General features: G+C 42.3%; 1 protein-coding gene across 3 annotated transcripts in view; it reads left to right on the top strand.

Annotated features, from left to right (window-relative positions):
- Positions 1–23114, top strand: part of SHTN1 (shootin 1) — a 58736-nt gene extending 35622 nt beyond the window's left edge. For all 3 annotated transcript variants that reach the window (XM_026050495.1, XM_026050497.1, XM_026050496.1), the window contains 9 exons: positions 4126–4272; positions 5541–5694; positions 7892–8000; positions 9523–9605; positions 11774–11883; positions 12527–12580; positions 14365–14485; positions 15408–15585; positions 21313–23114. In XM_026050495.1, coding sequence (XP_025906280.1) covers positions 4126–4272; positions 5541–5694; positions 7892–8000; positions 9523–9605; positions 11774–11883; positions 12527–12580; positions 14365–14485; positions 15408–15585; positions 21313–21517 — 1161 coding nt within the window. In that variant the 3' untranslated portion in view covers positions 21518–23114. The remainder of the gene's footprint in view (positions 1–4125; positions 4273–5540; positions 5695–7891; positions 8001–9522; positions 9606–11773; positions 11884–12526; positions 12581–14364; positions 14486–15407; positions 15586–21312) is intronic.
- Positions 23115–23214: the final 100 nt, after the last annotated feature.

The following is a 23214-nucleotide window of genomic DNA, read 5'->3' as shown; positions in this document are numbered from 1 at the left end:
TTTTGGAACTCAGACTGGGCTAATGTCACTGTTTGATGGGCAGCTTTGAGCCTTAGTGTAGAGACAGTTTTTATAGGTCACTGTCCARACTATCGTGGAACAAATGAGGTTGGACTATGGGTAAAGTTTCTTGTGTTTTAATGAGATATGTTCTCTTCTCGCCTTATACTTCCATTAAAAAAATCACTAACTACTATTTCTGCTCTAGTACTTATATGCAGTGGAGCTCGCACGCCCAGATGTCCTGGATAATATGGTGCAGATAATAGTTACAAAATTAAAATGTATATGTATATTTTCATAATTAGGAATCATTGAACTAAATACTGGATTTATACCATATAAATCCAGAGAAYATCCTCTATTTAATGCTGCTTTGTGCCCTATCAAGTGCTAATCTGGTAAGATCACCCTGTATTCCACACCACAGCACAGTCTTTAAACAGCCTTTTCTTTTGGGAAGATGCAAGTACCTTGATCCTGGGACTCATTTCAGGCATGAACACAGGCCTGAGCACAGGGTACTCGTATAACAAAAGGCTCCCTCCTCTAAATTTTGACCGATATGTAAATGAAAGCGATACCACTCCAAAAAGATGACTTATTGATTCCTCACTAGCATGTGGAGTGAATGGAGCAGCGGTGCCATGGATTTGAAACTGGAATCAAAAGATAGCTTGACTGAAGTCCTCTTTTATATGTGAGACTTGTGAAGTGGGACTCTATTGTGATATGTGCCTGTTGTTACTTCATTTATAGTGGAGTTCTGTTTGACGGTGATTTTTATTTTGCTTTATGGAACCAATAATTACCTTATTGTAACAGTTTTTCTGTGCTGAAACGTTATTCACCCTCCAAGCCTCAACTAAGAAAAATAGTTTAGTCCGCATAGCAAGTGCCCAGTCAACTTATAGATGGAAATGTGGCAAGGTAKGGATATTAAAGCATTTTCTTTGACCTTGTTTTGAGAAGCGTTAGTTGTAAAGCATCCAGTTATACCCTGAACGTTTCTTGAATGAGGATCAGAGTTCCCAGGGGTTTGACACTAACAGAGTTGCTTTCTAACTTTTTTAATGAGGAAGAATTCCTTTTTCAACTCTGGTGTAAACAAAAAACAGCTGCAGTGAATGCTCTGTAGGGTAATGGTTAGAGCAGGGGTCTGAGAATGAGGTGTGGCCCCATTGAGGTCAAGGGAAAAAACTTTTATTTTYGGTGTTTCACCCCCTTCCCTCCCCCCTTTCCTCAGTTCTTGTTTAAACTCCGTGATGGAACATGGCCAAGTCCCAGATTTTCTGCGCTTCAGAGCTTCCATTTGTAAACTCAAGAGGCAAAGATACTTAGCTGCTGTGCACAGTGCTTGGAGATTTTTGTCAGGTTACATTTATAAGTATAAGCAAACTATTTTCCTTTGTGCTCTGCCTTCAGTTGCAGTTGTGGTTTCAATAGATTCCTCAGGCATTGGCTTATGTTTCCAGCATTGATTGGGATATTCTGCAGATAATTGTCTAGCAGGTGGTAAAGTCAGAACTAATCTGTCAATTGGTTAAATTCCACCTAGTCCAAATAATCCTGTTAGTAGCTATTTTGCCCTTTCAGCAGTCCTTTTAATTAATATTCAAGCTTGTGCAGGCAGTCAGGTTTCTACCCTGCTGAAGAATTGATTGTATTAATTTAAAATTAGAATTATTTCTAAGTACCTTTTTCTTCCCACATCAAACAGAGCAACCTCTCAAAAATTTGCCATCACTTCTATCTCTGTCTGCCATATTTTTCTTGTTTAGTGTTGTGCTGTCAATGTAGGATGTGATGGTGCCTCAACTATGTGTCTAGGGAATTTCCGAACTAAATGGGAATTGTTATGAGAAACTGATTCCCGTTTGTCAGATTGGAGACTTCTGCTATAGACAATAAAGTTTGGATTTTCTTTCTTTTTTCTTTCTTTTTTTTTTTTTTTTTGTGGTGATGAAGACACTTTCCCACATACCGAAGCTGAAATATATTTGCTATGTTCTGAAAGCAATTTATAAAGCTAATCAAAAGCACAGGGCATCTTGAGGAAACTTCTGAATGAAAAGGTTTTTATCTGGGTCCTCAGGAGAAAAATTTTCATTTTCTCCTAAGTAAGCCTGAAAATGGATTTGCTACCTTTGGCGAAGTATATAGTGAAGTCATGATATTTGATTTGTTTTGGTACCATGTCATTTTTGCAGAAAGAATCAGATACTGATGGAGAAGAAGAAAAGGAAGCAGTGGGGATCTGCTCCCTCAAGCTGGACAGAAAGGCAAAAAAACCCTGAAATTATGACTTGAAACTATTTTTGAGAATGCTCCCCTTCTTGATTTGAAAATTCACAGTGAATAAAGAGATAAACTGCTATGTTCACACACAAGAAGACTTTCTATAGAGATGTTTCTCTCCAGACAAGAGGGCAGCAGGGTTTTACTCAGTGCTGAGGAGTTCTTTACCTGTGTCTTTCTGAAGTAGAATTACTCAAAGATGCTGTTTTATTWTAATAATTTTTTGAGAAGATAAAATACTAAACAAATGGATGAGCTGTAGTCCAAAGGTAACCTTCACAGCTTGGCCTGGGTGACCAGCTTTGGTTCTGAGCTGCTGTTGCCTTTCAATTGGTTCTGCTCCCCCAGCATAAGACAAGACAAATGCAAGTGGTTTGAGAGTTGCACTTTAGTTACATCTATTAGATGAACAATAGTCTTAGAGCTGGTATTCGTTGTTTCCATTTCATCAAGTACTTCCAGTTGTTTGTTCCCTGCCTCATGGAGCAGCTTTGCCCAACCACATGTTGGTTATTGGCGCTCTTGGTGGTCAGGCCGCATCCCGACCCTCTTCCTTGCCCGGAGCGTCGYGCAGGCCACATCCTGAAGGGACATTCAGCCCGACCCACAGGCTTCTCTTGCTGTTTGTGCAAACAGGGAGCTGCTTTCCAAGGAAGCTCACTTGAAGTGATGCCAAACGGTGGGTAGGACACTGACTACAAACCTGAATTATCTGAGGTTTCTTTCAAATCCAGTTGTATCRGGGAAAAAGCACACAGCAGTGCAGTGGTACTGGACAGAAAGAAACTACTTTTCAGCATGTAGTGTCTGTAATTTGGGCTCGGGAATTAATAGTATGGGAAGCTGACAAGATCTCGTGGAGTGTTTCTATTTCCAAAATGGTATTCCTATGACCCCCTGCTCTTGTTGTGCTGTGGAACTGTGCTTGAACAGTCTGAGGGAATATCTCAGTCGTCAGGGTCTGCTCAGTGCTGCCCACCCCTCTGAAACCTTACCCTCCCTCAGGCCCTGTGTCTATTGGAAAAATGGGCACAGCAAGAGTGGAYGCTCCTGCTGCTTGGGGGGACCCCCTACCTGAAATGCCCATCGGGAGGGAGGAGAAATTCCTTGAGGAGTTGTGCTGACAGGAAGATTTTTTTTTTTTTAGCTGAAGCATAGGGATGTGACGTTTGTATCATTTGTATCAATGTCATGTCTCTAGAGCATTTGATTTTTTTTTTTAATCACTCACTTTCTGCATCAAAAGTATAACTGGGGAAGAGGAAAGAACACAAACATCAGAAGTAAAAGGCTGAAATAGCACCACTATGCTCTTTCCCAAGGTAAGTGCATACGCTGTTTACACAAGCACAGGCAGAAATTCATTTTCCAAGGCCACTCCGTCATTGATACCTCCGTAACCCTCAGGTACGTGCACCTCATGCAGAGCGTGCTGGTGTTTTTGAGGAGACTGTCACTACATAGATATTTTGCTTCTCAACCCTGTGCTCTTTCAATCTGCCAGAGCTCCCAGAGCAGGAATCAGATTTGTTCACATTTCTAGGAAGCAAAATTCAGCGATTTACTCGGATTCTGAATGCTTGGTAGCTGGCATGCAGGTTATTCAGGTGTAGCAGCAAGTTGTTCTCTTAATAATTGCTTGCTTCYCTTGAGTGTGAGCTTAGCTCCTGTTAATTTTACTCTTAAACTACCTTCTCACGTTCCCCCCATATTCACACCATGTTTTTTGTTTCCAGTTGCCTTTTTTTTTTTCCCTAGGAAGGCTTTAGCCCTTCTCTAACTATTGTTTTGTGTTGTTTTTTTGTTTATTTGTTTGTTGGTTTGCAGATGTTTATTGAACAGAACAAGATGAAAAGGCAAAGTCAGCTGCTTCTGCAAAATTCTGCTCCCGATCAACAGCTTTTGAAAGCTTTGGATGAAAATGCTAAACTGACTCATACGTTAGAGGAAGAGAGGCTTCAACATCAACAAAAGGTAAAACAAAATTAGTTTCATAGCTCATGCAGAAGTTCTTGAAAGCTTCCTGAACTTAATGAGTGATATGAATTGTCATGTATTTGCTATATTAAGAATTATTTCAGTTCTTGTCCCTCCACAAGTATTTATAGTCTGAAAACTAAGCTTCAGAGAGAAGATTATGATCCCCTTCTTCTGGGTCACTGGTAAGACATGAGTGCAAAACCTTCAGGCTGAGGTTTCTGATTTAAGTAAGTATTTTATTTTGGATGCCTGTAAAGCTCCAAGTTTAATTATAAGCATTAAGAAGATTTTTACATGAAAGAAGGTGTGACAGGAGAATGTTTCAGRCCTCGAGCAGTATAAAGACTGTTCTTCTAGGATAAACTAAAAAGACCAGAGGCCAGAGATGGGCTGTGCATATTTGTAGTCTGGTCATTTGCTAAAGAAGTACATGGCAGAGCCAAATATATTGGAGTAGAGAAATGCTAAGTGCTGCAAAATGGTAGAAGAGGATCAGAAGTGATAGGATCTAAACAATATATTTTTAAAATGCGATGATTAGATAGAYTTTTAACTGTGAGAAATCTCCATTGCTTCAGTGACAGCATAAAAAACAAGTTTCCTCTTAGGTGTGAGGTCTATTCTTTTAACTCTTGTTAATATATCAATGTTAGAAAGATATAAATATTTTATGTGCTTTCATGAATCCAACAACACTAGGATTGTATTTAACTTCTCATGCTTTTGAATGAATACTTTTAGGAAAATAATCACCGGTTTGTAGAAGACTTCTAATTTTCGTCATCTTCAAGACTAAACCAAATTGTATATATTTAATGAGTTTTGGAGATGATTATTACTCTACACCTGAATGCTGCCTCTCAACCATAGTTCATAATTATATTCTATAATTATATTCCATAATTCACCCATTGACATCTGTGTGAGTTTTGACAAGACAGTTTAAATAACAAACTGTCAGTGGAAACAGTCACTGAGAGAACAAGAATGGTAATATTCTTCTGCTTCACATGAAGAAATGTCCTGAAAAGGAGCTTCTTCAAAGGAAGCAACTCTGTGAAAAAGAAAAGGGAAAAATCTCTCAAACTCTCTCAGGAAGATCTCTCTAACTGTCATTGAAAAAATCTGTCTTCTCTGTGGGAACTATAGGTGACTGTACACTACTAGCTTCATATTTTTAGGACTTACGGTGCCTGATTCATCAAAGGGAAGGACAGAAAATACCTTTTATTGTAATGAATGCTGTTGTTTGCCCACTGCAGGTCAAAGAATTGGAAGAGAAGCTAGAAAATCAAGCACTACATAAGGAGATTAGTCGTCTTAAACAGCAGCTAGAACTTTTGGAAGAAGATAAAAAGGAACTAGAGCTTAAGTGTCAGAACTCTGAGGAAAAAGCTAGAGACTTAAAGCATTCAGGTAAAATTATGTAATGAAATTCAATTTAGAAGTACACTTGGCTGGCTGAGCTGGTGCACACCGAGAATTATATGTGTTGTTTGAGACCCAAAAAGCAACTGCTGATGTATAGGTTGAAACCTGTACTTAACAAGACTAAGTTTAATAGTTGTCATCAGCTGCAAATCGGGTATATCCAGAATGTACTCCAAAGAATAATTCTTTTAAAATGTCTTACAAATATGAAATGTTAGATTTCAATGAGCCTTATATATGCATATATATATATAATATGCATATTTCTATGTTAGAGAAAGAGTGCTCAGTGTAAATTTATGGTTTTAAAAGCAAATAAAATCACAAAACTTTAGTCCTTCCTTTGCAAAGATGAAGGATGGTTTGTCTGATGGAATCTGTGTTGCATGAACTGGACAAAAAAACACCCCAAAGTTATCAAGCTACCCAAATATTTAATAGACTTGTGACAAAAGGTGCCAGGGAGACTGAAGGAATAATTTAGCCCTACATATTGAAATGTGAGAAAACTTGTGTTTCTTAATGTTTTTACTGATTTTTTTTTTCCAGATATTTCAAGGGTAAATACTGCATTCAGAACCCTGCAGAGGGAATTAGCTGAACGAATTCAGTGGGCTTCTAGGGCTTGTATCTGTGAGGGTTATTCTTTTAAATCCGTTTACTTACAGTCATGTTTTATTCTGTATTAAGTGACCAAGAAGAAGAAAATGCACTGTTTGTGCATGTCTTCAGGATTTCAACGAAAGCCCCAGAGATACAGACCCAAATGATTCACAAAATATTTTAAAAGGAGCAACTATTGCCATTCAGATGCTCATGCAGTTATGTGTACCGGTGCAGTGCCTGGCCTTTTTGCAGCAGCGTGCCTTTTCAGTGAGGAAATTGGTGGCCTAATGCTCTTTATTCAAAATCACTTTTATAAAGTGTTGTGGCCTTGGTCCAAGAAGTGTGGGATTGTGGTTGGAGCAGTATTTGCATGTGCCTTGGCTTTCAGCACTTGTTTAGCTCAAGGAGGTCCTTGGTCTTAAGTACCGATACCTGCTCAGGAAAGAATTTGCACCCTGATCAAAGGAGACCGAAGCCCCTATCCTTATTTAAGACTCAGTGAGTAGCTTTGCCTTTCTGAAACAAATCCCTACCAGCAGGATTGCCTTTAAGCTTGTTAGAAGTCCTGCTTGGAAAACTTGTTTGGAGTTTGGGTTTTACACTGTCCATCCTCAAAAATAAACCTAGACAGGCCACCTGAGTTCCTCTCAGCCATCTTAGAAATGATCTGAATTTCACAGCAGATCCTTTGCTTCCAGATGTTTGTCCTTTAAAATTAATTTATTAATGTAAAGATTATATTTGGAGTTTAAAATAACTGTATTTTACTTTAAATTTTAAAGGCTTTAATTCAATAAATTTAACTTTGTAGTTTTAATTTGAAATGGAGTTTAATATATAAATCCATCATCTCAAGAACTGAAGAATTGTATCCACTTTGGAAATCATATTGTGTACTTCTATCTGAATTCTTCTATATGCACAAGCAACTATTAAGCGTTTTAGTAACAGGAGGAAATTTAAGACATTTTCTTCTTTCTGYCATTTCCCAGTCAGTTGCATTTGACACATTTCAAGTGCAGAAATGTAAATATTTTCAATACTTTTTAGACAGGAATGTGACATAATGGGAGAAAAATTCTTTGAGATTTTGAGCTTGAGGGTTTTGGTGGGAGGAGATGCTAAAGTCCAACAGCAAGATGCAGGTCTAAATAAGATTAGAAACTGAAATGGTTTATTTCCTCATCTTTGATTAGTTAATTCTAAAATGAAAATAGACTTCTAGGTTAATTTTAAAATGAAAATAGACTTCAAGGTTAATGTCATGCATTTTTCCCTGCCATGTCATTTTATATGTAGAATTTTATGTGAGGAAGAGCATTGTTTTAATTCCAAAAGTATTTCAGGTCATAGATAACTAGCCTAATAGGTATCCTGTGCCTCTAGAATACTGTTCTTGGTGAAAAGCCTTGCGAAAAAGTAGGAATTCCTGGCAAGTGAGTGGATTGGTCTTGTTTGTTTTCTGGTTAATTAGGGACTTTTTCTGCTTAAACCCGTAGAATATTTTTTTAGGACTGCAGCAGCAGATGTGGGAGGCAGAGGATCTCACTCTGGTTTATGTTGCTCTCGTTCACAGTTGACGAGCTTCAGAAGCGGGTGCAGCAGTCGGAAAACCCYGCGCCGCCGCCGCCGCCTCCACCGCCACCCCCTCCGCTGCCGCCGCCGCCGCCTCCCAACCCCATCCGGTAGGAGCCTAAAGCAGGAGTCGCAGCGTTAGTGCTCTGGCTGAAGCACAATGCATTGCATGAGCTTGCATTCAACCAGGAAAAATACTTTAAAGAACAAAGGTTTTCTTTCCCTGTCTTGGGGACCTTGGGGACTCGGTCCTTCCTTTTTGGCCAGTTGGACACTYTCTGCCTCAGTGGGTAACAGACCCAACACTCGGACCAATTTTGAACCATGTCTCCCTTCCCAAGCCTAATGACTGGCCTAGACTGTGACTTTGGTGGAGGAGGGATGTCTGTCTCCTCTAAACTTATGCGAGTTTTTTCTCAGTTCACCTGATAGTTGTAATTACAAACTTGAGAAGTGCTTATCTGAAGGTGCTGCTAGGAATATCCCTTTGAAGCAGAGGATCCGTTGGATTACTGTGCGGCCCTGTCTGTCAGGTACTGGTCATGGAAGTGCTGACTCTACGGAGTTCCCACAACCGCTTCCATGATTTAAAAAGAAAAACCGTTGTCACTGAGCGGTCTTGTGAAATTACCAAAATCAAGACAGAGTTTGTCAAAGCTCCATAAAAAACAGTGACCGATAACGATATATCGGTCATTAGAGCCAAATTGGTTTTGTATTGGTTTTTGAACAATAGTGTTTAGTCACTGGCTCCTTTTACCTCCATTAAGTAGTTTTAGTAGTCAGCTTCTTTCTCACTGGTGCATACTATGAATTAAACTGTGATTTAAAAAATTTTTTTTTTTTTTTTTTTATTTTTATTTTTTTTTTTTTTTTTTTTTTTTTTTTGAAATTTTTAAGTCTTCTACCACTCAGGATAGACAACACACTTTAAGCCCTGTAGGAGCCAAACTAGAGTACTTTTTCAGGCATTGAGAGGGAGGTTCATGTCTATAAAGGTTGTTTTAAAATACAGGCACCGAGTGCTGCTTTTTTCTGGTGCTGGCTTTGACCCCTTATCCCAGTGAGGTCACTCTCATTCACTATAATGACTGATACTTAGTGAAAAATGGTTATGACACATTAGATTTCCGTTAGTGCTTATACATGAGCGTTAAGAGGAATCATTTCCTTGCATGGACTTTTATGTTTTGACTACACTTAATGATAACTATTTGACACTAAGAATATTACAAACAGAAATACTGGAGCTGGAGAGGAGTTACTGATCTTCATTTTTAAGTGTCTGTTAAGTGTACTTTAATATCAGCAGCAGTTCCTTCCTTTTATTAGGCCAGGGCAGCTTTGATTTATGTGTCACAATGAGGTACTATCGTCTAATATTCAGAGTTGAGATGCTTTGATTTATGCTTAGTCTTTGTTAAAAAGAAGTAAAAATATCTTTTTGAGGGGAGGCCTCKTGGAGGGTAATTCACTACATCCACCTGCCTTTGCAAGTTGTTAAATGAACCTCTGGCAAGTAGCTGTTTACTCGAGTAGCAAGCAGGCTGTTTGCCTGTCGTGTTCAGAGCTCATTCTGAGAGTGTCTATTAGGGAACAGAATGACAATCCGCAGTTTCATTTTTCTGAAAGGTCTCTCATGTCAATGATTCGTAAGAGATCCCACTCCAACACCAACGTGAGCAAGAAGGAGAAACCTCCTCAGCAGGAGTCAGGTATGGCTCTTTTCCTTCTAAAGGCACGYGTGTTATTCCCAAGTACTGCAGAACTCTAGTGCAAATGAAGTGCAGGTGGAGGCATCCTTGCCTGCAGCAGCAGCACCACCACCCATGTCCTCAGGGTAGGCATCCATCCTGTGGGCCAGAAACGTGACTGCAGGCCCAACTGAGGTGTTAGGTGACAGCTTTGGCACTGTGGCTTTGATACTGCAAACTTCCTCAAGGTCCCAAGAAAATTTGAGGAGCTTTTTTTTGCTTCTACAAGTCAGCTGTGATCAGCAGCCAGTTCGGTTTTTCCAGATACGTGTTTTAATATGAGCAGCCTTTGAGGCTGCRGGTCCAAGCACGTTAGAGCAGACCTAGCGGTCACAGTAACAAAAAAGAAGTTCTGATCTTTCTTCTTCTGGCTTTAATGCTTCTCAGGTCTGTTGCTGAGCTGATTTCACTCACAAATTTGGCAGAAAAATGTGTCCCCTTTTCTGCACTTTGGGGAAAGGGAGAGAGGAATGAAGTGATTTGGGCTGGGCCCTTGCAATGTCTTTGGCAACTGGTTACCAGTCTTACCCAGACCAACAATCTTATTTGGCTTAAACAGTAACAGAAGTGACTCTGCACCTAGATCTGTGATGAAGAGTCAGTCTTATTTCTCAAGCTCAGTTATGTCACCTTGGTTTATAAAGTTTCTTTATTTCAAGCATCTGAGATGTTTTGATTACACCTTTCTGTTGAGACTGTTACAGTGATTGCAGGAAATGCTGTGAAATTTGCTATGAGTCTGCTCCCCGTTCTTTCATTATTTATTAGAAAACTTTAACAGTTCTGACCTTTCTTCAATCACGCATAAATTGCTTCTTTTCTTAATAGTTGACCTGTTCTTAAAATAAAAAAAAAAAAAAAAGAGGGACAAGTTCTTTCTTGATCTAGTTATTGTATTGAACTTGGGGCTTGTTTTGACCCTTGCTAAGGACATTGAATGAATGACTTCTATTGCATACCACCGATTAGTCTTTTATATTTGAAACAGCCTGTTTGTGAAATTAAAGCCTGACATTAAATCAGCTTACAATACAGCAACTGCATTTCTGTGAATCATCAATAGTACCCTGACAAGTGAGCGAGCAAAAGTCTATTTAAAATTTCTGTTATATAAGGCACTACATAACAGCTTTGAATAGCAATCACCGTATCTCTCCATGATTTTGCTTTAAATAGGCTTTTACTATGTGGCATATTGAGTCTTTTGTTACATTATCCCAAACACTCGTAAGTTAACAGGTACTGTTTAGCTTCATGACACAGCACCCCATTTCAATGGAGTATTTTGTGGTCATGATACTGCATCTTTTGGAAATCAGTCGTTTTCTTTCATGGTGTTTAAAGTTTTGCCATTTAACTCAATGCCACGTTCTTTAAATGGGTGTTTTTAGTTTGATCTGTCAGTGTCTCATTTCAGGAAGGTTTTTAAACCTGTCTGAAATTTGAGACATATATTTGTAATCTCTTAACAGCCTAGATATGGGCCTCACTGTGGGGTGCTGTCAACTTGTCCCATGTTAATGAAGCTATAGAAATTTCTCTTAATAAATGGAGAGCTTCATATACGGTAGAACTGGAGCTGTATTTTTCACTCCTTGGTGCTTTAGTGCGGTAGCTTTTGCAAGTCCCAACAGTTATAGGAGTTTTGCATTTTTCAGGATCTTTGCTTTTCCAGGCTTAGGCAGGCACTGCTGTTTGATGTCTGAGAAGTCCACAGCTGGATGCTCAACAGGAGTAAGTTGCCACTGCATCCTGGAACACATGGTGACAGGTTAGCTGATAGCACCTATCACAATAGCCCTGAATCCAGAAAGCAGAAATCCAGATAAATAGAGAGAAAACTGTTGATTTCTGCCATAGAAAATGAGAACGCCTTGTAGATACTTCCAAATGCACCTTACTGTGTAAAGTGCCTCTTTGTGGTGGGGAAAAATAAGGATAAGATAGTGGTTCTGTAAGAAAGACTCTGTGAACAGCCCACTTACAGGGATAAGAAAGTATATTTATGGATATTATTTATGCTTTTAGTAAAGCTGAGCAAAAGCCTGGAAGTTTGTTTTTAACATAGATGCTTTTTTCCTTTGGACTATTTTTCTGTAGTTCATTTCTGTAATATGATTTTGGAACAGGTGAGGAAGTCACGGATCTGAAGAGACAAGCTGTGGAAGAAATGATGGACAGAATCAAGAAGGGAGTTCATCTGAGGCCGGTCAACCAGGCGAGCAGGCCTAAAACAAAGGTCAGAATAAATAGAAGAGTAATTGTACTAGCCAAGTCCAGTAATTTATRCTTAAAATAAGTCAGATTTTCCATAACACACTTGAAAGAATGTGTTTGCTTTCTTTGGTTTTGAATCTTACAAAATAGAGCAGCAGACCTGCTGAAGATGTAGCAGCAGAAGAGGAAAAAAGTGAATCAAACAGCACACAAATGCCCAGTTTCCTGGAAAAGGAAAGCAAMTATCTTCTAAGCAAACAGCCTCAGGAYGACAAAAAGCACCAAGAGTATAACTGGGTGGTGTACACTGAAYGAKCACCAAGGCTGCTGTACTTAGCACTGTTTCCTCCTTATACTACTGTAATATAACACTTMCTGTCTTCATAAAAGCTTGAAATAGTATCCTGTTAATCTTTCTTAATGTATAGGCTGTGGCTTATRGTGTTACTTTTTGAGCTAAGACTCTTCTCTCTACCCATATAATGGAAAGGATTGAATGTTACACGTGCCCACGGGAGAAGAGAGCAGAGGAACAAAATATGACTGTGCACCTGGGTCCTCAAGCACAAAATCTGCCGTGTTCTGCTGCAGTTAGGTCAGATTAGCAGGAAGCCTGTGGGGTTTTGGGTTTGCTTTTAACATGCTCGTGTTATGATTGCTTACAGCCAGAAACACCAAAGCCCTCTGAAAGTGCAATGAAAGAACTGAAAGGGATTCTGGTAAGCAAACTTGTCATTTATGTATTGTTTTTAATTTCTTCACACAGCTGACAGGGCCATCTGTGCAAAGTAGCTGAGCATTGGAAGGTTCTGCACTAGCATTTTGGTTTGTAGCTGCAGAGCCGCTTTGGATTGAAGCCTCCACTTGTTGCATTGGTCCTGTTCATTGAATGGTTTTGGTCTTGCCAACATTTTTTTGGCAAGCCCATTTTTTGGTAGCCCATTCATTCTGATTCAGGATGGCTTATTTCTGCCCCTACAAGGAATGTGCTGGTCTGCACATGCAGATGGTCCTTTGGAAACCTTCCAGGTACTCCAAAATGGGGACAGCCAGGAAGAGGGACCTGAATAACTCTAGTTCAAAGTAAATGCGCTGAACTGCACATAGGGTAGATACGGTTCTTGGCGAAACTGATTTGAGCCCCTGTTCTCTCCTGGGACAAAGTGCAGGAGGAGCAGACAGAGACCTGTAGTCACTGTGTTGCTGCATGTAGCCTGTTGCTTGGGAGCCCTGCAGGCTATTTGCAGTATAAGACATGCCACATAAAATCCAATTCCAGCCTATTCCTGAGACCAGTCATTATGCACAGTCAGACAACAAACACGGGGGTGGGAGGTGGTGGAGTAAACATTGTGTTTGTGACCCAGCTAATTAGGCCTTTCCTGCGGACCTCCAGATAGCTGCTGCAAACAAAGCACACGGATGTTCTGTAAATGGCACAGTTAGAGCAGCTCATTGCTCATGTTGTTTTCATATACATGCATCATTAATACAGATCTGAATAATATTGCTYATTAATAATGCACCTGCTCAGTTAAATTTCAAATACTTGCCAAAGAAAACAATTTAATTTATTGAGGGAGTGAGAAAGTTTGAGTTATTTTCCCAGAATCCTGAAAGCAGCACTGCTTTTGCAATTGAGATGCAGCTTCCTTTTGTTGTTTGCTATCCCTGCTCAGGATTTATGCACGTATATCTGTCAGTGAAAGATATACAGAATATGTGATTCATGATGTATAAACAGAACAGCAATTTCAAAKGCAAGTCTGGCACCCTTGGGAAGGCAGAATAAACAGCCTCCCTGGGGATCCCCAGTGATGGCAAGGCTGGGAGGGAGATTGAAATAGAACATGGGTCCCAAATTTTCCACTGCATTATAGATATCTGGGGAAGTTTTACAGTCAACTGGATACTGAATCAGGAGGCAGCAAACCCCATCAGCTGCTGTGACAGTTAAGGCATGGATTTCTATTTTGTATGCATAGAAAACCATTTAACCAGTGGCCTAATCTGGTCCAGTCTAATTCGTACTGACTTCCCCAGTCTGTGTCTGCACACCTGGGTGCAACATGCAGTGTAAAACAACAGCAATGTAAAACATGTTAGAACAGTGAAATCTGCCTTTTTGCCAGTACAGTTAATTATGACTAGCCTTGCTCTAGCAGTGTTTTGAGATCTATTTAATTTTAAGAGTTGGAAGGTCGCAGAACCTTTGCAAACATCAGAGCTTGCTCGTTAGTGATCCCGAGCATCAGTGTGAAGCTTGATATCAGCTCTGTAAGGATGATTAGTCCAATCCAGGTAAGGGAAAGAGACACAGATCAGGCACCAGGGGCTCCCTGTGAAGTAAGAGGGAGAGGTTTGCACACTGGTCTAGGACTGCAGTTGTTTTTCTGCAGTTTAAAAGCTTCTTGTATCCTGCTGCTGATGTGCGTTGTGCAGATGAGATGTTTGGCAAGGTGCAATATGCACAGAGTGCTTTCATGCCTGTTCCTTGCTATAGGAAACACTGAACAAATCCACCAGTTCTCGAAGCTTAAAATCCCTCGAAACAGACAGCAGCGAAACGGAGCTGGAGCGAGTTCTGCGGCGCCGGAAAGTGACAACCGACCAGGACAGTGGCGGTAAGCGGCCTCTTTCCTTCATAGTCCCTGTCCTGCGTTAAGGGTCTCTGCAAACTTTGCTGTGTCTTCTAGACCTTTGTCATTTCAGCTGGTAGGTAGCACCCTGCTTGCTTCTACATTCACTCTCATCCCCTTCACATCTGTCCTTTTTCAACCCTGCTTTCTCCAAGAGATACCGCAGTCAAGATTTTTACACCCCTGCATGCCTGCATCCTAACTGGAATTTRGATGTTCTTTTTAGAATTATTAGGCTCAGGCTCCCATGAAAGCACTCTTCAAAGTAATGGCAAGTAGAGCATGGGAACCTACGAGTGCTGTTTTGAATTAGCCTCTGCTGCAGAGTGAGGAGCTGCTGTTTTTAAGCTCTGGTTCACTGCCATCACCTCTGCGAGCCTGTTGATGTCCTCCCAGGATGGAAACACAGGCTGTGCCATCACCAGCTCTGCCAGGGTCCAGGCAGACACGGCCGGTGGTAACATCACTGTGACAGTTAGCTTGGACTTGGTAGATAAASAGTTCACTAATTAGTTACTCATTAGTTTTAGAACAGACCCTTTTTTTTTTAGTTATTGTTGTAGGTGGGTTCGCCCTCAATCCAGATGAACTGAAAAGCTGTGACTCAGCTGTGCTGTGTCAGCGGCAGCTCTTACCATCCCCTTGCAAGGGAACTGGGTGCATGGCTGGTGTAAGCACAGCAAGCTCTGCTTTTACAGCACAAGAATGGGTTAACTTTGGAGCAGAGGACAAAAGTTGCAAATAGGGTATTTTGATACTTCCCTTGCACTGGATGTTGTTCTTTAAAATCCTTTTTTTTTTTTTTTTTTTTTTTTTTTGTAGTTAACTGGAATTCTCTTGTGCTTACGTGTCAGTCCCAGACCAGTCAGCCTGCATAACAGAAGTGCTAACCTGTCTTTGCTTTCAGATCCCACTGGAATTTTGGCCACATCAGAATCAAAGTCTCTGCCTGTGTTGGGCTCAGAAGCCAGTGCTGTTCAAGCAGCATTAAACAAGCTGGAAACAGGGTTCAGCTGYAAAGAATCTGATTCAGAGTCTGCTTCTGACCAATTAAAGGGTAGCACAAGTTCCAAGGCTACATTGAAGTAAGTAAAATGTGGATCTCTAGCCATATTTTTGTATCAGGTCTGTTTAGCTGGTGCGTTTTGGAAGTATTCTCTCACCAATTTTGCTTAACAGGATTAATGAACTGTTGTTTATCAGTGATTCCTGCAATAATTCACAGTCATATTTGGAGGCAGAAGTTRGACATYATAATAAGGCTGCTCTTCCCTTTAGAACCTGTGAATGTTACACAGAAAAGAACTTCACAGAACCACAGAGCSGTTGGGCTTGGAAGGGACTTCTGGAGATCATCTAGTCCAACCCCCCTGCTACTCGTCGCAGAGAGCTGCGGCGCAGGATGGGTTTGTTTTATAACAATACGAAGCTCCTTTTGCACTGAGGCTGCAGACTTGCTCCAGTTCCCTTGCCAAGACGTCTGTCACTTTGTCACTTAAAGAAAAGGAAACAGATGAGACAAATCAGCAGAATAATGTAATTGTGGCTAATTAAACCGCTGATTTCCTCTTCTACCAGTTAAGAAAKAACATCACTACCAGTTCTAACAAATCTCCATTGCTTAGTTCAAAGGAATAAGTCATGAYAAATAGATTCACATCTATTTTTATTAAGTGATATTTATTTTACTCTATTGAAGGTACCTTTATCATTTATTCTTGCATGGTCAAAGAGCCCAGTTTCTTCTTTGTGCACTGCAGCTTTATGTAATTTCCACTGGGTTTTCAAAGCAGACTGCCTTTTTCAATCATAGATTTTCCCCTTTTATTTCATTTAAGTATCCTTAAAATAAAGATCTTCATTTTAATTTAATCAGAAAAATGAAGATATGTTCAACAGTTAATTTGAGATGAATAAGGCTATTGCATTTTCTCAAACTAGTACCCTGACAGAAAGGTGAGGTTGTTTCTGAAAAATACTGCATTTGTAGTGTGTGTATTTCAACTATTTCAAACAGCCAACCTTAATCAGAAAATATAGCAACTCCTACCACCTTTTGTCTACCTTTTATTCCACCAAACTAAGTGGAAATTGCATTTACAAGAAAGGAAATGAAATAATTGCAGGCCCCAAGGTCTTGCAGAGTACGTGGTGAATTGACAGTGAAAAGGATCTTGTGTTGACAGTCGCAGTTGTTACGTGCTATAAAAGCATACGTGAAGCTGCATTTATTTTGCAGCTTGCCTATTGAGCGACATCCTAAAAGACACCTTTCATTTTAATTTATCTGCTTAGAGCATTAAGACAAGTGCGGTGGGCCGGATTCCTCGGTGCGGCTGGGCCGCGCGGCACGAAGCCACTGGTGCAAAGTAGCCTGATGGCAGCACCTCGCCCTCCAGGGCTGTTTTCCAGCCAGGGAGAGGAGGTGCCGCCACTCCTGTCACTGCTGGGCTGCCGGCAGGGATCGGGAGGAACAGGGATGCTCCTCGCTGTGCTGAAATGCAGCCACTCTCCTCCTCCGGGGTGCCCTTTGCAGCAGAGCTTGGTAGGAGCCGTCTCCAGACTCCAGGGCATAGAGGGTTGTTGCAGCAAAGAGCTCATTTGAAGCAGACATCAGAAGGAAATTCGTTTGTCTACATGCCTGACAACTTAGCTCAGTAATTAAGCAGTTCTCCAGGCTTCCCTGGGTGCATCTATGTTAATAGCTCCGCTTGGATCCAGAGCGTATTTTTGAAGCAAATCCTCCTATTGTCCCTGCTCTCCATGCTTTGATGTGGTCTCGGTTCACAAACTGGATTCCTTCAGGGTGAAACCCTAGCAGAGGATGGGCTCCAGCCCCCAGTGCCTGCCACAAAGCGGGCAGTTCCCTGCTGAGCCCCTGCAACGTGTCATGAGGCCGTCAGTCCTCAGCACAGAGCGCCTCCCTYCCAAGCCCTGCTCAGCTGCCCTTACTCCACGTTACGCAACGAGGCCGTAGGTGGCTCCGACTTCAGAGCTGCCCGTGGCTTTCTGTGCCTCTTGCCCTTGCTCACGTGTGCGGGTGCAACCACGGAGCTGTCTCAGCGTTCTCAACGCCTTGAAAACAGGCAGAGCCTTCACCCCCTTCACCTCCTGCACCAGGGGCTTGAGCATCTCCCTTACCAGGCCTCTCTTCCAGGGCAGTGTTTATTCTTCATTTCAGCAGCTAGATTTTCATGCATAGCTTCCTATAGAAAACCTTACAGCTACTCACACATAAGGCATTTCTCCTTGCTGCACCATACGTTTCTGAAGGCTCCTAAGTGAAGGAATAAAACTCGGAGATTCTTAAATGCTCACAGCCCTACCCAGCTCTTGTTATTCATGTTTAGTGGCTGCCAAGCACGCCTGTTCTTGTGCAGAAAGCGGGAAAGACCCAGTCTTGAAAAGGTGTCTGTGAAGGGCGCTTGCATGAAGTCAGGTCATGGAGCTCAATCCTGGATGCCTCCTTTCCCAGTAAGGGCGGATGGATCCGTAGTGCTGGTGGGATGAGGGTTGCAGYGCTTGGTGTGAGCAGGACTCCACGCGCCCATAGGGCTGCCCATGTTCTCAAGTGTCAGGAGAGCATCAGCTGGGACACCGGGGTTAGTTCCTCAAGAAGGGATTATGGAAATGGGCCACAACGGGAACAAATGGGTTCACACTGAAGCTTCACAGGAACCCCATGTAGCGATGATTTATCAGTGAGAGAAGTTAAACCAGGAGAAAAACGGAGGCTTTGGACGCGAGTAGGAGCAGTTCAGGTATGACCGAGGCAGGAGGTGAGGCCAGAGCCGCGCGTGGCTGCAGCAGCGGCGCCAGGAGCACCCGCAGGCCCTGGCCATGCTGGTAGCGCCCTCAGCGAGTGTCCCCGGACATGTCTGGCCCAGGGTGAGGCTGATTCCCTGGCAGCTCCTCCAAGGAAGCAGGGAACAGGAGCGGGGCCTGCTGGCGGGAGGCTCCTTGTGGCCTGAGGGCAGGGTGGGCCCAGCCCCACCAGCCTCCTTTATTCCCCCGCGCTTTGTAAACACTTGGTTTCTGGGCAGCGGAGCTTCCTGCTAACAGGAGCACCGCAGAGGAGGTTAGTCTTAATCTGATGATTTTATACAATTAAAGGATTTGTCTTCCTTCTCCGGGCTGTAATCTTAGTAGGCCGGAATCAYCGGCGAGCTCCACAGGAAGCGGCTCAGCCGCAGCCCCCCGGACTGCAGAGCTCCAGCAGCGGCAATTTAGCTGGAACAACACAGGGAGCAAACAACGGGATGCTTGGGAAGTTGGAAGTCTCATTTTTAAAGCAGCTGCCACATGTATTTTGCTTAAGCTGTGTGGTCTCTGTGCTCTGACCCTCAGTGTGGATGGCAGCTCTTCAAGATGCCTCACTTAAGATAATTTACCCRTTTTTTTTGAGCATTTTCTAGGAAGATGGCCTGAAATGAGAACAATTTCCCACGATTGACTCCATCTTATTAAAGTTAATTGGGTTATGCTGCTCTGTTGACAAACTTCTGCTCAGCAAGACTGAGTAGAGGGATCCCCAAAATGGGGAAGGTTCCTTGTGTCAGGAGGAGGAAGAAAGACCTGAGGAACCGATGGGCTAAATTCACCAGTGTTGCAGTTGGTATGACCTTAATCTTTCCATTTGAAACATGCTAAGCTCTGCARATTTTTTCTTCTTTAGTAAAGACCTCATTCTGTATAGCCTGTAGGCACTGCTTGTCCACCTGTTGCACACCTGTTTTGTCAATATTTTTGAAATATGGTGCAAGAAACATGGATTTTCATATGGAGTTTTTCTTTGGGTGGGCTTTAGGCCTTTGCAGTTATATATGGAAGGGCAAGCCTGTCAGAAAAATGTGTTGTATTTASCTAAAATTCTGATTTCTGATGGAAATATATTAAAATGATTTCATAAATAGAATACGAAGCAAGGTAAAAGTAATGCCAGCTTTATGATATTAATGTGTGGAAACAAAGAAAATCCAAATATCAGTTAACAGTCCAATCCTTGCATTTAGCACTGCTGTTGTGAATTACTTACAGAAGGCCCAGAAACGCCAGGTCACAGGTCCACCACCGAAGTCATGATTTTTACATTTTCTCTAGCYCCTATGAATATAAAGGGATTGTGTTGCTTGCGATAGTCCTGTCACAAGTCGTCCTTCACAATATAACGTGGGAGCCTGCATATCCCATATGATTAAGGGGTTCATCACCTGCACCTGGATTTTGCAGCRTGAGTTCTGTGTATTGAGTGATAAGAATACGATGCAAGCAGGGCTGCAATAGTTCCGGATGGGTACGAGGTGCCCGAAGTGTGGCCTAACGAGGGGAGGAACACGGCTACTGAGCAGCACTGGCCAAGGAGGCCGCCGGCACAGAGCTGCGCGCGGCTGCCGCGGCCGCTCCCAGCTGCGCTCGCTGCCCTCCCCGGCTCCATTCCCAGCACCGGAATTGCCYTTGGAGAGGCCGCCAAAACGACGGTCCTTCCTGCACCGAGGCTGCGCCGTGCTCGCGTCCTGCTCCCCACACGCTGCTGGGAAGGAGGTGGGAATACGTGATAAGCAGGACCCAGCGCCCGTAACGGCACTGCTGCGGCAGCAGCRGCGGCGCCGGGAAGGGCTTGGAGAGAGGAACGCTAGGAAAACAGAGCTGAACAGTAATGCTTATTTTTATGCCCGAAACACTGATTTAATCACCAGTTTTCTCCATTAACTGACTTTATATCGACATCTTTCATTTCTGTGGCCTTTGAAGGTGGTAAATATGATTGCCGCTTTATCCATTTTTGTTACAGGCGAGACGGGCTTGGGCGCGCTGGGCCGTGCGTCAGTGYTTGGAAGGCTGCCATGCACTAATGCAGACTCCCCGCTGGGAGCCCGGCGGAGAATTATACTTTGATTCCCCAGATTGTATTAAATAGTCCAGCTGTTGGGATTTGAAAGATAGTTACCTCCAAAGTGAAATAAAAATGAACTTGGCATTTATGGCTTTGACCATTTTTATAGTGTTGGGCAATCAGCTTTTCAGAGGTAGCACTTTTTAAAATAACCCTCTTCTGGTTATACCGCTTTAAAAAGTTTAATTTGCTACAACATTCAGAATGTGCCACCTTGTAGTGTCCGCGATGATTGGCAACTTTTGCATAAAATAAGCATTATTTTYTTTATGAAATCACTAGATTCTGATGATAGGCAAATGAGTCTGCGACTGGATCTAGTAACACCTTTTTCTGAATTAATTAATTTTCACCAAAGTTCTGATGTTGGAGACGATCCTTGTAATTAAAGCTTGCACGTGGAATCTCATTTGATACACCCATTGCTTTGGTAATAAGCTGGGTAAAGTCTTTCTGAAATAGATATTCCTGTTGTTTCTGTGTGTTTTTTTTTAACGTGTTTATTATTTGTTACTACATTTTAACCCTTCTAGGCAGGCAGGAGCCAGCGCTGTCAGCCCCATGCTCTGACTGTTGAAGGGCACCCTCTTTTTCTCTGCGTTGTTCACCCTCAGACCAAGATTGTGGCAGTTCCACGCCCGCTGGAGCCACTTCATGGACTTCTTCTCCCACCCTGTAGTTGATTCAACTCTTTCCTTTGGACAGTGTCATTTCAGCACCAGTGTGGARGCCGTTCCTTACGTGTAGGCAGAAGAATAAAATCTGCGTGTTGGGTAGTAAATGCAGTTGCATAAAGTGACTCCATAGGGAGGCTTCCCATGGGAGCTGAGCTGAGGGGCTTGCTWCCCAGAGTAACTCTCTCCATGCCCCCTTTGGTGGCTGCTACCTGGATTCATGGACATCTCTCTCTCCCCTCTAGGTCAGCTAGTCACACGGGATTTACAAGCAAACCTTCTACCGCTGAGAGAGAGCCGGAGGCCGTCGTAGTCTTAGATCCTGTTTCCACCAGCAGCCAGTTGGAGAACGAGCTACATCAGCGCAAAAGGAACGAGCAGAAAAGCAAAGCCCTGCACAAAGAAACGAGCGTGGAGAAAATAAAAGACACAGACAGTTCTAGTTGTTAATTGTTCTGCCAAACGGCTGTAGCGTTGAGGAATCTGAATCCTGCTTAGGGGTGTTACTAGGGCCTGCAGTCTTTACTCCAAACAGTTTTCAATAATAGCAATTGAAACGGTCTTTTTTTTTTTTAATGCAGTTTTGTTATATGCATTAATGGGTTAAATAACTATGCATTCCTTGGTCCCTTTTGTATTTTCATTTCACTGGTATAGATAAGATGTTCCTAGATACTGTCACTTTCCTCTTTTCTAAAACTGTGTTTGAAAAGTCCTTTTTTTTAATAATTCTTTTCAAGGGGAAAAAAAAGAACTTCTTAAGGTCTGTTTTAAAGCCTGCTGGAAGCCCCTCGTGTCCCTCCTGACTTGAATGGGCTTTGGCTTAGATCCTAAAGGGCTCACACACAAAAATCATCCTTAGTATGGGGGAGTTATATCAATAATGAGACACATTGCCTTAAAGACATATATTTAAGAACAAGGTTTTGTAGGTCTCCGTTCTGCGGTGCCAGTTCAAAGCACAAACCCCAGGTGCCCGCGGTGGGCGGGTGCCCCGGGCAGGGCTGCTCGCACGGGCAGCCCTTTGGGCGCACAGCTGGAGCGGAGGCCGAAGCTCTTCCAGGGAGGGCCGTTCTCCTCGGCCGAGTTTTGGTGTTACGTGATAAGGTTTAGATCAGATGCAACTGGAGTTATAGGTGCTGAAAAACAAAAACCACTAAAAACAACCAAAAAAAAAAAAAAAAATCTCAGGATCCCAAGAGTTGTGAGGAGTGGCTACCCCTGGGGTTTAGCCACGGCACAATTCCGAGCTCACAGAAGCCCAGGATGGCTGAGGCTGGAAGGGACCTCTGGAGATGATGGAGTCCAACCCCCTGCCCCAGCAGGGACACCTAGAGCACGTGGCACCAGTTGCTGGGGACCAGCAGTTTGAGAACTCCCAGATCGCACCCAGTGGCACCAAGAAACAAGTCATCACTCTGGGTGCTGTATAAAGGGGTAGCATTAATTTATTTATTTGAGAAAATAAAAGCCAATTTGTCTCAGCCCTTCCTTCCTGTGAGGACAGTGTGAAAGCTGCAGCATTTTACACTGCCAATTCCCATTCCATTGCAGCTTGTTATTCTATAATGAACAAACAAATTAATCAGGGATCTACCTAAAGCAGACTGCTGTATCCGAAACTGGGTGGTCATGTACTTGAGTGCATCTGGATTATTTTTTATTTAATGATCTGAAACAGTGATAGTGCTACAGGATGAGTGTTCCGAGTTTGCTGGTTTGACTCTGCATGCAACTGTCTGGTGCTTTTCATAAAAATAAAATGATAGTAACGAGTGTGGTAGTTTCACCTCTTTTTTGGTGTTTTTGCATGTTTGCTAAGAAGATCTTGAATTTGATCTCATTGCTGGACTAYGTATGATTCCTATATTTGGGGAAATTTGTCTCTCATTTTGTTAAATATCTTAATTTCTGTGTTTTCCCCCTCTCTGCTGGTTAACTTTGCAYTCTGATATCTGTTATACTGAATTTACGATCTGCCATTTTACCTATGTATTTCCTTCAGATTACTACTGGTGTTTTAATATGTTCAAATAATACAAAACCAGAAGTTTTTTATGAAGCACTTCTTTTACTTGAACTATTTGTTACCTATGATACAATTTATTTATCTTTTCCTTGTTGCTTATTAAAAAGACCGCTGACAA

Source organism: Nothoprocta perdicaria, unplaced genomic scaffold (genome assembly GCF_003342845.1).
Source record: "Nothoprocta perdicaria isolate Ctin4 unplaced genomic scaffold, notPer1 scaffold_7, whole genome shotgun sequence".
Lineage (NCBI taxonomy): Eukaryota > Metazoa > Chordata > Aves > Tinamiformes > Tinamidae > Nothoprocta > Nothoprocta perdicaria.
This window is presented reverse-complemented; position numbering and strand designations above follow the sequence as displayed.